Source organism: Ambystoma mexicanum, chromosome 3q (assembly GCF_040938575.1).
Source record: "Ambystoma mexicanum isolate Mex_15411 chromosome 3q, UKY_AmexF1_1, whole genome shotgun sequence".
Lineage (NCBI taxonomy): Eukaryota > Metazoa > Chordata > Amphibia > Caudata > Ambystomatidae > Ambystoma > Ambystoma mexicanum.
The window spans coordinates 126,797,503-126,811,179 of NC_090926.1; the positions used below are offsets into that span (position 1 = coordinate 126,797,503).

General features: G+C 51.6%; 1 protein-coding gene across 1 annotated transcript in view; it reads left to right on the forward strand.

Annotated features, from left to right (window-relative positions):
- The window catches only part of LOC138582209 (pleckstrin homology domain-containing family A member 3-like), a 274,067-nt gene that overhangs the window by 85,867 nt on the left and 174,523 nt on the right, over window positions 1-13,677 (forward strand). Inside the window, exons 4-5 of the mRNA XM_069653285.1 lie at window positions 2,353-2,489; window positions 3,208-3,378. Of these exons, the coding sequence (XP_069509386.1) occupies window positions 2,353-2,489; window positions 3,208-3,378 (308 nt within the window). The remainder of the gene's footprint in view (window positions 1-2,352; window positions 2,490-3,207; window positions 3,379-13,677) is intronic.

Sequence of the window (13,677 nt, forward strand, 5' to 3'; positions counted from 1 at the left end):
GGTTGCTGGTTATTGGTTCTAGACCCCTTCTGCCATTGGTAATTAATCAATTGCGCTCCTCTTGAATCGTCTTTGACTGGGACGAGTTGTACTCTTTGTGTGTTCCTTCCCCAGCTGCCTCCCTCTTTTTCCCATGTTCCCCGGCAGTTTCAGGTGTTTGTGGGAACCTTGCAGGGCTTGGCACTAGTTCTGGTATTTTTCTCGGTACTCTGTTTTCCTCACCCTTGGCTTTAGCCAGCATCCCGATCTCGGTTTGCCTTCTGGCTGCTGCCTTCTTCAGACGCAGACATCTGGAAGCTCTTCTTGCTCCCAGCAGTGATGGTCTCAGCCAAGTTGTGCGGGCGCTTTGCCTTCTCTCTCGGGCAACTGTTTCTATGGTGTCTTGCTTGTCGGTCTCCCAGCATCTTCCTTCGGCGATCCTTTGCTGATGGGCAGTGGCGAGCTCTGCGGCTAGATTTGACTCTGCCATTTCTTGGTGCAATCACATCAGGGGGCTTCCCCGGCATCCAATTCCCTCTCCCTCCTCCTCACAGTTGAGTGCAAGACTCTTGAAGGGACCTCTTTTTTTACCTTCTCAGATGGTTGTGCTTCAGCATTGACTATAGCCACATATAAGGATGTCCCATATAGTTACCGTAGGTTTAATTGAATACCATTTCACCAAATTTATTTCACCGAAAATGGTAGGTGAAATTATATATGTGTAATGCATAATAGGTGGGGAGTGGTGGGGGGGGGGGGGTAAGGGTATAAGTTAGGGTAGAGATGGGTGACGGTGAAATGAATTAGGTGAAATCTTCATCAGGTGAAATATTTTCAAAGAAATCGCATGCATCCGTCCCATATATGCTGGTAGTGTGGCTGATCCAGGTAGTTCCTCACAGGAACAAGAGTTATTTTCCCCTAAGGGGAAGTCCCTCCCAGTGAGGTCCCGCTGGCCCGGTCACCTGGTGGAGCTCACCTCCCTGGCCTCAAAGGGGATTTCTCCATGGGAGAAGGAACAAATGCTGTTACAAATCATTGGTAGGCATAGCAACTTGGCATCCAGGTTCAAGATGGGAATCTCCTTTCGGGATATGCAGACCCTTCTGGCCTGGAGCAGACCTGCTTATCTTATGATGGGGTGCACCAAAAGAAGAGTAGTACACCAAACGAGCTGTGCACTGGTTGAAGGGTGGGAAGACTCCTGCGTTAGCCGTCTATTCCAGGGGCCAGTACTTCGCCTTATGGGAGGAGTTTACTTTGCTAATTGTTTCAGCAGTAGTCCGGGCATACTCCAAGGTTGACAAGGTGCTTCAGATTAGAGATCAGTGGTTGACTGAAGAATGGATCCAAAATCTTGCCAGATATACAAAAAGCTTGGCTGAGGGTGACCCCAGCCCACCTATCACGGGGCATGCTTCACTCAAACTGAACGGTTATCCAATCCTGGATGACCAGTTCAGAGATGCTTGTGTCTTCAGTCAAAGTGAGAATGTGGTTCAGGGTTTCCAAGACCCTAACCTATTCCATGCACACAGCTTCTCTGCCTGGGCTCTGGGTACATCCCCCGAAGAAGCATGACCATATGTGACCATTCTGTGGAAGATAGCCAAGCAACGACCGTGATTTGCAGCGAGCATAAAGCTCAAGGTAAACCGGTTTGCTTCCGTAGCAGTCAAAAAGCACACTTCTGGTTAACATAAAGTTCCACGGTGGTGCACAGTTAACATACAAAAATAAGTACCCTGGCACCAGGCAGTTAGGAAATCATTGTCAAAGAACAAAAAAACTTCATAGAAAAAGAAATGGGTGGGGAGGGCATGGTCCCCTTGCAGTAGTATCAATTAAATAGTTATCAGTGCTACATAAAAGATTGAAATAAGGAGAGGGTGTGGGGTGACTCCTGAATTGTACTTGCCAATGGTTTTGCTAAGAAGTAAGCTACAGAGTAAGGTGGGGTGGTAAACTCGCCTTACTTTCAAAAGTGTCAAGAAAAACCAGAAAAGACAGCAAAAATACTCCCAAGAATGAGGTTGAAAAGCAGCAAAAAGAAACCTCTTCTCTTACACTACTTTCTTACCATGTTTTTCCCCTCCGTTGCTGCCATTTTCTATTCTTTTGCAGACCAAAATCTGTATACCCTTGGCGTGGTAACTATACTTGACACTCGCAAGCTTCAACAGACTACAGTGGTGACTGCAGCAGTGTAAAAATACCCCATGATGAACCTGTGCATTGGTTCTTTATTCATAGTATTTGGCACTCCTGATCTCCCTGGGTATCTGGCTCAACAAATCGAATTTGTATTCTTTTCCGTTTTTTTACTTTCTCCTCTCAGCATGTCTTCATATTTTTTATTTCTCTCCTTAGAAGTTCATCTTGGCAGCGAGTCTTTGAGTCGGAAAATCTCTGAGTTGCGGTTGTTTTGTGATCTGTTGACTCAGCAGGTACTTGAGGTGCAACAGGCCACGCGTGTGCAAGAGGATGGGACCAAAACTGATGCAGAGGTATAGACTTGCAGCCAGGCAAAAGGGTCCACAGGGTTGAATAAATAGCCCATGCCTTTTAGAGGGTGGGCAGATGGGTATGGAGCATCGCCTTGAGTAAATCTACAAATAAGCTACCAGATGATATTGAGGAGTAGGTATCCGAATGAACAGGGGGAGGCGTTGGCTGTGATCAGACACTGGTTCCAAGAATTTTCTTTGAAAGAAGACTGGGAGGAAGCTACTACAACTACTGGGGATGCAAGAATGTTTTTTTAATGGTTGGCACAGACCGTCTTGCTCATGGTCGCTCATACTCTCGCCATGCATGTCACACTGTACCCCCTCTCACTCATACACTGCAGCCCTGTCTCTTCTCCCTCTCCTCTTAACCCTCCTGTGCCTGCACTCTCCTCCTTGCCCCTCTATCATTCTTGCCCCTCTATCCTCCTTTCCCCTGTCTATCCAACAGCACACCTCTTCTCCCTCCCACTCTTCCCTCCCCACATGGGTTGGGAATAGTTTTTACATAATATGCATCACAAGTATGTGAGTACTGTTGCAGTAGTTGGTATGATTTGTAATGGGGCGTAATACCTGAAACAGATGTAACAGCATGGCTCTTTGGGTGACTGTAATTAAGGTTGTCATTTTTGGGATAGCGTGCATACAAAGCCCATTGCCTTTGTCCTCGATTCTGCATTGCTAAACATGCTTACATTGTTTTTTTTTTCTTCAGAAAATCAGTGACGCATCCTCCCTGCTTCAGATCACCTGCAGCCAGTTTATCACCACCCTGGAGGAATGCATGAAATTTGCTAATGACAGCCTGGCGCCTGAGCTTCTCCATTCCCCCATGGCCTCCTCGCCACCTGATTTTGTGGGGGCCAAACTGCCACACTCCCACAGGGTGAGTCGTTTCTTCCTGAGATGATCATTCTCATGCTATACTCCTGTCCCAAAATATAGCACAAAGTCTGTGTTTTGGATTCTTTCTGATGGAGATGGATTTGAAACCAAACTCAGAAAGAGTATGCCAACTGGCAGCTCTACAGCTAGAATTATTCTTGGTGTGTTGTCCAGCTCCTCCCAAGCTGGCGGGGACCTGCCCAGAGATGCAAGTACAACTGAAATCACAGGGCTAGCATGCCTCATTGAGCCAGAACCACTAACCAGTGGCATCTTATTTTTGTGTTTCTAAATGTTCTCCAGCATGGGGTCTGGCATGGATTCACATGCTCATGAATATTCCCCGTCGTCCGGCTGGGAATCCTCGGTAAAGAAAAAATCAGTATCAGTTTTGTTTCTGATCTTTCTTAGTAGTAACCAATCACTGATCTCTGGGTCATACTGCCCCCAGCCAATGACTGCCCTCTCCCTAAGCCCCGCCTCTGGCAGCCATCCTCAGATTTTTACCACACGCTCAAGTGTTGGGAGTCCTCGTGTTTAGCTCTCGAGTTTTTTACTGCGTTTTCACGCTTTTTCAGGAGAATTTCTAATTTTTTCGTTTTAATCGAGCCTCAAGCGCCACCGTTTCTACTTCCGATAACGGGGACCCGTTTCGGAATTCTTCTACGCCCCTCAAGGGGGGAAGTTTCGTCGAGTTTACACTTCTTGGAGGATTCCGGAAGATCTGCGGCCTACCTCAAAGGACATGGCCTAGGACAAGGGGAGCTCGACGCCAGGATCCAAGGTGTTCAGGAACTTCCCTGGATGCGGATTATATAACGTTTTCAAGTAGGACGAGCATTTGCGATGACTCTACTGCCTCCATGGGGACAAGACGCACGTGAAGAAGAAGTCTGAGCGGGCTTCTAAGTCCTTTGAGGGCGCCCCGGCGACGGGGGCCCAACAGAAGGCCAAGCACTGCGAGTCAGCAGGCTCCGGGAGCGCCGAAAGGTTGCCAAGCAGGGCGTTACTTTCCCGGCATGTTCGACCACGAGCCAGCGCTCTGGTTCGGGGAAGAGGAAGTCCGAGAACCCAGGTAGGCTGCTGGAGCAGACCTGGTCGATCTCGAAGGGGGAGCGAGGCGCTGACCCTCCCCCCAAGGCGAAGGCCCAGGACGCACCTAAGGTGGCGAGGGCTTTGATCCACCCGGCTAAGGCCTCTACCGAAGTGGTCGCTGCGACCCTGGCGGAGCCAGCTGAGACTACGCCACTGGAAACGGCTTCTGGGCCCAGAGTATCCCTGCCGCCGCGGAAGGTATCCTCTTTCCAGCCCATCGCTAAGACCCCCGTGAAGCCCCTCGCTGAAAAAGAGGGGGGGGGGGCTCGGTGGCCATTACAGACTCGGAGTCAGCCTCTGAGGAGGAACTGGTGGAGACCGAGAAGGGCCTCAACAAGAGGTTCATAAACCTCAACGAGAAGTTAGAGAAGGTTCGATCCCAGGGGACGGTCCTTGCTGACGTGATCGAAGATAGCCACGACGAACGGGGCCCAGTGGAGCGGCCATCCCGTCCGTCGCAGCCATTGCCCGAGCCCCAGGATAGCTCGGCGGCCATTTTGTTGGCAATCCAATCCTTATGTACCGAGATAAGTACGAGATGACCACGCACCCCGACGGAGGAGCCAGAACCAGGCCCGTCGGGAAGCCCTCTGAACAAGCGGAGGAGAGTCCACCCCGCTGGACCTGTCGTGCCTGCGAGACCGGTGGACCCCTCATCCCCCTCGCCGGGAGAGGATATGGCGACGGATACAGGGACGGACGATGACGCAGCGGACATCCCATCGCCACCCCCCCCCCACCTGCGGGCATTCCCAGCCAACAAGGTTGGCTCTTTCCACGCCATGATAACCAGGGCATCCGAGCTCTTCCAGCTCTGCCCTGAAGAACAGAAAAAGGAGGGGTTTCTGTACCAACGACGAGAGGCTAAGAGGAAGATGGTCCTCGCGGTGCCTTTACTCGACGACATCTGGGACGAGGGGCTTGCTGTCCCCAAGAACCCTGCCACGACACCCGCCAAGAGGGATAGGTACGAGGAGAAGTACCGAGTCCCCGATGCCGCTCCCTTGTGCCTCAGGGCCCAGCCCACGCCGGACTCGGTCGTCTCGGCAGCGGCTAAGAAGAAGGCAGCAGGCGCGGCGGCTTCAACTTCCACTTCCCCGCCGGACAGCGAGGGCAAGAAGTTGGACTCTATGGGACGAGTCATCTCGTCGGCGGCGACGATTAAGGCGGCCAATGCCTTAGCGATCGTGGCCCGCTACGACAGGGAGCTCTGGTTCAAGATAGCTCCCCTGCTGGATTTCCTGCCTGATGACAAAAGGGCAGAGGCCCTAGATATTCTGCAGGAGGGCGAGGTGGCGTCGGATCACGCCATAACGGTGGCGACTGACATTGCCGATACTGGATTTCGCCAACTGGGCAACAGAGTTTGCCTCCGACGAGGATGGCTCAAGGCGACAGACTTTCGCCAGGACGTCCAGACCAGAGTGTTGGACATGCCGTTCGACAGCAACAACCCCTTTGGTAAGGCTGTGGATGAGTCTCTACAGGCCATCAAGACCGACTCGGAGACGCCCGGGCCCTTGGTGCTTCAGCAGCGACGGCCCTTTCGGAGCCCCGGAGGCAGACAGGGTGCCTCCAAAGGATCCAGCTGAGGCTCCTCCACTTACCGCCAGGCAGCCCGCGCCTCTTCCCAGGAGGCCTACAGAGGTTGCGGCAAGCAAGGGGGTTCCCACCGTCATCGCCAAAGAGGCCAAGGCGACAAGGCTGCTTCCAAGCAAGACTGACCCGGCCGGGTTGTCGGGCCCCCACCGAAGCACCCCGGTGGGAGGCCGGCTGACGAAGTTCGTCAGAGTGTGGGAGTCCATCTCCACCGATCGTTGGGTGTTGGACACCCTGGCCAATGGGCACTCGCTGGAATTCCTAAAGAAGTACCCTCGCATTCCTCCCGTGGCCAGGAAGGAGAATCACGTCCCTCAACTGCTGTTGGAAGTAAAGGCGATGCTCAAGAAAGGTGCCATCGAGCTCGTCCCCAGGAGGCTCCGGGGCTCTGGAGTGTACTCAAGGTACTTCCTTGTCAGAAAGAAGACAGGCGGTTGGTGCCCCATCCTTGACCTGCGTCGGTTAAACAAATAAATCAAGGCGCAGAAATTCAGGATGGTCACCCTACAGCACATGCTGGGACAGCTGGAAAAAGGCGACTTCCGATCGTCGTTGGACCTGGAGGATGCTTACTTCCACATCCCCATTCTAAAAAGGCACAGGAAGTTCCTCAGGTTTGTGGTTCAGGGCCACCCCTACAAATTCAGAGCCCTACCGTTTGGATTAAAGTCGGCACCCAGGGTTTTCACCAAGTGCCTGGCACCAGTGGCGGCGCGGCTGCGCCTGCAGGGCATCCACGTCTACCCCTACCTGGACGACTGGCTAATCCGGGCAAGGTCAAGGGAACTCGCCGTCGATCATACGGCGAGGACTGTCCGGTTGCTCACAGAGCTGGGGTTCGCCATCAACTACCCCAAATCCCACCTGGTTCCATTGCAAGTAGCACTGTTTTTGGGGGCGAAGCTCGATGTAGTGGAGCAATTGGCCTCCCCTTCAGAGGAGAGGACCAAGACCATCCTGGGCAAGGTGCGGCGCCTGTTAGCCACGGACTTGGCCAGGGTGAGATCCATCAAGTCCCTTCTCGGGATGATGTCTTCAGGCATCTCCCTTGTGCCCCTTTGCAGACTTCGGATGCGTCCGCTACAGGTGTTCCTCAACGCCTGCTGGTTTCAGGCGAGGGGCTGCTTCGAGGACAGGATCCCCCTCGACGAGGAGTTCCGTCGGGCGATCCTATGGTGGGGCACCCAGGCTCACCTCACGACAGGTACGGACTTTCAAACCCCGGTGTTTCAGGAGACGGTGACTACAGACGCCTCGCTGGAGGGTTGGGGGGCCCACACCGGAGACCTCCACGCAAGAGGCCTTTGGCTCCCGGAGGAGAGGTCTCTTCACATCAACATCTTGGAGCTCCGAGCAGTGTTCTGGGCGCTCAAGTCGTTCCTCCCGTCCCTCAAGGACAAAGTGGTGAGGATCTTCACCGACAACACCACCAGGATGTTCTACATACGGAAGCAGGGGGGCACCAGATCCCCAGCCCTATCAAAGGAGGCCGAGGATCTGTGGCACTGGGCCATCGTCCAGGGGATGTTTCTGGTTCCTTTCCACCTGACAGGAATAAAAAACACCATCGCCACTCACTCAGCAGGGAGCTGCGCTCGTGCCACGAGTGGGAACTGCGCTAGGATCAAGTGGATCGACTCTTCCAACGATGGGGCAAACCCCAGATCGACCTGTTCGCGACGGCGACAAACTCCAAGTGCCAGAGGTTCGCCAGCAGGTTCCCACAGCCGAGGAGCATGGGCAATGCTTTCTCGTTCCCTTGGGACAGCATGTTTCTATACGCGTTCCCTCCATTGCCGTTGCTGCTCCGCTTCATCAACCAGCTCAAGAAGTCCAGGTGCAGGAAGATCCTCGTCGCACCGGCGTGGCTGAGGCAGGTCTGGTTCTCGGACCTTCTGGACTTGTCAACGTCCCCGCCAGTCAGGCTGCCGGCTGCCGGCGGACGCGGATCTTCTCTCCAGAGAAGGAGGTGCCATTCTCCACCACGACCCACAGTCGCTGAACTTGCAGGCCTGGCTCCTGCAGCACTAGAGTTTGGAGGGTACGATATCCCGGCTGATTGCAGAGAGGTTCTTGCAAAGGCCAGGGCGTCCTCGACTCTCAAGTGTTAGTCGTAAATGGAAGAGGTTCTCTGTCTGGTGCCGTGCACAGAAGATCAATCCTCTGCGAATTACGGCCACTCAAGTGCTGCCGTACCTGCTAACGCTGGCCAAGGCTGGACTGGCTCACGCCTCCATAAAAATTCTTCTGGCTGCCATCTCCCGATATACTAGGACGAAGGGACGGCCGTCCTTGTGGTCCCATCGCCTGGTGAAGGAATTCATGAAGGGACTATTCCGATCATTCCCGCCGGTGAATGCTCCTGCCCCGGCGTGGGAGCTTAATGTGGTGCTGACCAGGCTCATGGGGGGGGGGGGCCCAGTCAAGCCTATGCATTCGGCGCCTTTGAAGTTCCTGTCGTGGAAGACAGCGTTCCTCGTGGCCATCACCTCTGCACGACGAGTGGGAGAGATTCAGGCCCTATCTTGCAAGCCTCCATACTTGACTTTTCATGACACGAGGGTGGACGCACCCCTGCTTCATGCCCAAGGTGCCGTTGGACTTCCATCTCAACGAACCCTTGGTGTTACCAGTTTTCTTTCCCTCGCCTTCGACGCCGGCCGAGAGGACTTTGATCTCGCTGGATGTAGCTAGAGCGCTGAAGTTCTACGTGGACCGCACGAAGAGTTTTCGGAAGACGTCACCACTGTTTGTGAACTTTGGGTTTGTGAATCAAGGGAAGGCTCTCTCGAAGACTTCCATCTCCAGATGGCTCTCCGGCTGCATCATGCATTGTCACCGGTTGGCAAACTGACAGCTGCCCGGCCGATCGCTGCTACCACGCCGTTCCTGTCTGGTGTGCCCCTGCTGGACATCTGCAGGGCTGCTACGTGGAGGTCGCGCACACCTTCACAAGATTCTACTGCGTCGATCGGGACTCCAGGGAGGAGTCCAGGGTCGGCCAAGCAGTGCTGCGCAACCTGTTCGCTTAAGGTGAGCCTGGAGAGGAGGTAAGAGATGCTTAATGTTGAGTGGTTGTATTGCTTAAGATTGAGCCTGTTGCCACCTCCCGTGGTTGTGCATGTGTATACTGATATGTATTATTTTATTCATGAGCATGTGAATCCATGTCAGACCCCATGCTGGAGAAGGAACAAGTTACTTACCTGTAACTGTTGTTCTCCAGCATGGGCCTGGCATGGATTCACATGCAAACCCTCCCACCTACCCCTCTGCGGCTCTTCACTTGGTCATACTGCCACTTGGCGTGCTACCAAATCTGAGGATGGCTGCCAGAGGTGGGGCTTAGGGAGAGGGCAGTCATTGGCTGGGGGCAGTATGACCCAGAGATCAGTGATTGGTAACTAATAAGAAAGACAGAACAGAAACGAAACTGATACTGATTTTTTTCTTTACCGAGGATTCCCAGCCTGACGACGGGGAATATTCGTGAGCATGTGAATCCATGCCAGACCCATGCTGGAGAACAGTTACAGGTAAGTAACTTGTTCCTTCAAGACTTTTAGTATTCTTGAATGCTCTATTCATCAATTACAAAATAATTGTTATTTTTTTTCTATCCTGTCAGTAGAATTCAGCGATCATCTTCTCCTACTACTTCCACTATTTGTTTTTATATTTGGATTTCTCCCCTTTGTATAAGAGATTTCTGTGGATGTACTTATTTCTCATTGGATCAAAAAAATTTGCCAACCTCTTCTGCACATACCTTTTTTGAAAGGCGTCAAGCATCACTACACCCACCACTGTTTCTCACATAGTTTGGCTTAAACTTCCCATCAGCAGTAGATCCTGCCTTATCCCAGTACTCCCATGTACACCCAATGAAACACACGGATTGGGAGAAAAGGGAAGGCATGCAGTTGTATTCATGTTGGTACAGGAAAGCCCCTTTTCTCAAACATCAGAAACATTATGGGTCCTTTTCTCTGATAGTGAAGGTTGCTTCTATTTTCTGATTCAGAAGGTGTCTAGGTGAAAGCCCTAACCTGTACCTGTTGCGAGACCCCCAAGTTCCCTTGGTTCACTGGCTTAGCAACTTTTTCCACAGATAAATCAACATCCATGGCATTATGAGGAAGTGACTTTGTACCCCTGGAGTGATCTTGGCCTCTCATGTGCCTTTGTGAGTCTCCTAGTACAGTCTACTATCTGTGCTAATTAGTTGGTGGCAGATATCTACATTCTGAATAGTGGGATTCAGAATGCTGTATCTATCCCAAGGGATGCTGTAGAAGACACCATGTTAAAATCTAGTTGGAGTTCCCCAGCTTAACTTTGTTCCCGGTCTGCAATAAGGATATGGTCAGGGCTTCTACCTGCTTTGGAAGGGAGAGGGCCATGGGCGCCAAGATCAGATCTGGCAGGGTTTTTGAATGTCTGAGATCCCATTTTTGGTGTTGTCCTGGGAATGTTTGAACACTGGAAACCCCTGAGCACCAGTCACGAAGAGCTAAAGTTCGATTGTTTCTCAACCAAAAAACAACCATGAACTCACCTTTTCCCCTCACCTGAAGAATGTGAACAGCCATTATCGCTTCAGAAATGGGTTCAGAAATGGGTTCAGAACTCCCCTCTGAAAGGACCTTTTTGACCCTTTGGTGTGGGTCTCTCCTCTTGACTCTGATTGTCTGATGCAGACCTGTGCTCATGTTTGCAGTCACCTACTTTAGTCTGCCCTTATGGGGTGTTCTGTGGCTCTTCTCCATTTATGGCCCTGCTATGACCCTTCTCGGCCTTTTAAATCCTGCACCCTCCTTTTCCGGCTATGGATGGGGCTGCCTCTTCCACTTTTCTTTTTATACATTACCCTGCTCTGTCCGGTTCATGATGTTACACTTGTTGTAATACCGGTATAGCATTGCCCGGCCTATGTTTTGATTCCTGCTTCCTCCCTTCTGCATGCCCTCTCTCCTCTCCTTCTTGTATTACCTGCAAATTTCAGACAGCTGTGAAGGTCTGCCTCCTTTGAGGGTGGAGTAGTGATAGATCGATACACAGATGTCATTTTTGTTGCTATAGACTCTTAGTCAAATTAAGTAGGGTTGGGGAAAGGCCTCCCTAACACTAAGAGGGGTTTCCCTGCCTCAACACAATGTCAAAAATGAAAAGAAATCCACTGTTTTGTCAAAACCCTAACTAGCCCTCGCACTAATAGTCCATATACGGTGCAAAAGGTTGTCTTCTCAGCATGCTATTCATAGTTCTTTTCCAAGATCATAACACAAAGTTCCAAAAGGTGCAAAAACAATGTTCCACAGGGGTCAAGAGGATGCCTTCCTTCTCTTAGCTTTGCACAATGTTCACAAATCCCAGGGGCTGTCTCCCTTCCCCAGGTTTCTCTTCATTTGCACAGCCAACCTGTTCACCCTGTTAGAAAACATTTTAATTTCTGTGCCAATTGCCTTTAACCTTGGACACCCCAAAGCTCTTTTGCTGGACTCTGGGCTTTTTAATTTTAACTTCAGAGTGTGAGAAACCTAAAGGTGTCTCCCTAGCTAGCCCCGAGGATCTGTCGTCCAGCTGGCCAGGACATGGCCATCGCTATTGGATCGAGTTCCTGGGGGTGGACCAGTGGGGCCATATCACCTGGATGGGGAGGGGCCCTCGGGTGTGGGACACTGGGTGAGACGCGGTATCCCCCTTCCTTCAACACCTTTTCGCCCCCATCCTCTTCCAAAGGACAGTCAGCAACACTGACCATCCCCACCCCCCCTCTTTCCGAACACTTACATGTTCGCACAACATGCAAGACAACGGACTAACACCAGAGACAGTTACCTGACATGTCCCAATACAAGGGTCAGGCAAAGTCAGGTAATAGACCAGAATCACACAGGCCCAACGGCACTTTCCCTTCCCCACAGGGATAAAAGGGTGGAGCAGGAGAGCACAGTACGAGCAAGGCAGACCGCACGACGAGACAGCTATCCAGGTCCGGCAGGTCAAGAGGAGGAGAAAGGTGGCAAATATCGAGAGGCTGACAAGGTAAGACACAACCTTGCTCTTTTTGACAAAACCCAGCAAAACCTCCACAGAAAGAATTGCAAGACCGAGGACAATAGCCCAAGTGCTGCAGCAGATGTCAACTGTACACCGAGTGTATCAATGCTTTTAAGCTGGAGCGAGGGAGACTCCTGCTTCCGTGGTACCGGCCTTGACTTCAGTTACGAGGAAAGCCAAGTAGTTCATTACAGCCGGTGAATCGAAGGGAGAGCTGATAAGAACGGGGCTGTGGTGAATAAAAGTGGCAAAGTCGGAGAATTTCAAAGAACTGTAAAATTGTAAAGGGGAGACCAGCTGCAGAAGGGGACCTGCACCACGTTGGTGCTGCTCTGAGGAACTGGTCGATCACGGTCTGAGTGTAACTACAGATACCAGAAGGCTGTAGGAGAGCCACAAAGATGGGTCAAAGTGGTTATACAGGAGGTCAAGCAAAATCCCTGTACAATCGTAAGCCTTTGACCTAAGAATTGTAGAGCAAGTAAATGTAATGCGAAGTTGGCAAGGGTGAACCCGGCAGAGGGATGCTGACAAATAGGGGGCAAAGTCTAAAGTCCCAAGAAACAGTGCGTTGACAAAGGTGAACCCGGCAGAGGGATGTCCAGTGGAACTGTTTTAAAAGACATTAAGATTTGTGAATTAAGGAAAAGCCATAGTGAACCAAGGGGAGGGAGGCTGAATGTAAAGATTGGTCAGTGCATGGAAGAGGGGGACCCAGGGGTGAAGAATCCTTACCCTAAGTAAAACCAGGAAACAAACTTTGATTTTGTTGAAGGAACATTTGTTTTATTTGAATACATCAGGCCCTCGAAGGCAAGAGTCTTTCAAGAGAAACGAGACTTGGCCATCGATGGCCCTGTTGGCTTCAAGTAGAACGGTCGTCTCGTGCTGGGGAAGGTCGAGAATGTACTGTGCTCCAAGATCCCAGCTTACCCTATGCTCAAAACGTGTGAAAGGGAATCGGGCAGAATCCTTAGCTGCAGTACAGCACCCAAGGGTGACCATTTTCCCAAAAAGGCCCCCGTCTTCTTTTTCCGCCATTTCTTGTCTGTTTTTCTTCTGGGCTTTTACTGTGTTTGGATCAGTTTGAGTCGTTTGTGTGGTCTGCCTTTGGTGGGCTTCAGCCCTGAAGCCTGCCCAGTCTACAGTGTGTCTGAAAAAGCAGGAAGTGAGGGAGGATCCCGAAACCTCCCTGTCCTTTGTCTCTAGGTGTGCCTGAGTGAAACCACTTCTAATTGGCCGGCTGGCTGTCCTGGAGGACAGAAACCCTGCTGTGTGATAGACCGCCTAGGGCCTTGAATGAATGGGAACTTACTTAAAAGGCGAGGTTTTTGGGACTAGAGGCAGTCGACCACTGGAGGACACCAAAGTGCCAGGTGAAGCCCTGCAGCTGTGCTGACCCCATTTTCGTTAGGACTGGGAACATGCGCACCAGACGACTTCCTCCCTTAGGCTGGTGGGACCGACTAGCCTCAAGACCAACTCTATTTTGGTGCAATCCCTGACTTGCTGTGACTTTCCATGGCTGCAGAATCCCAATGCC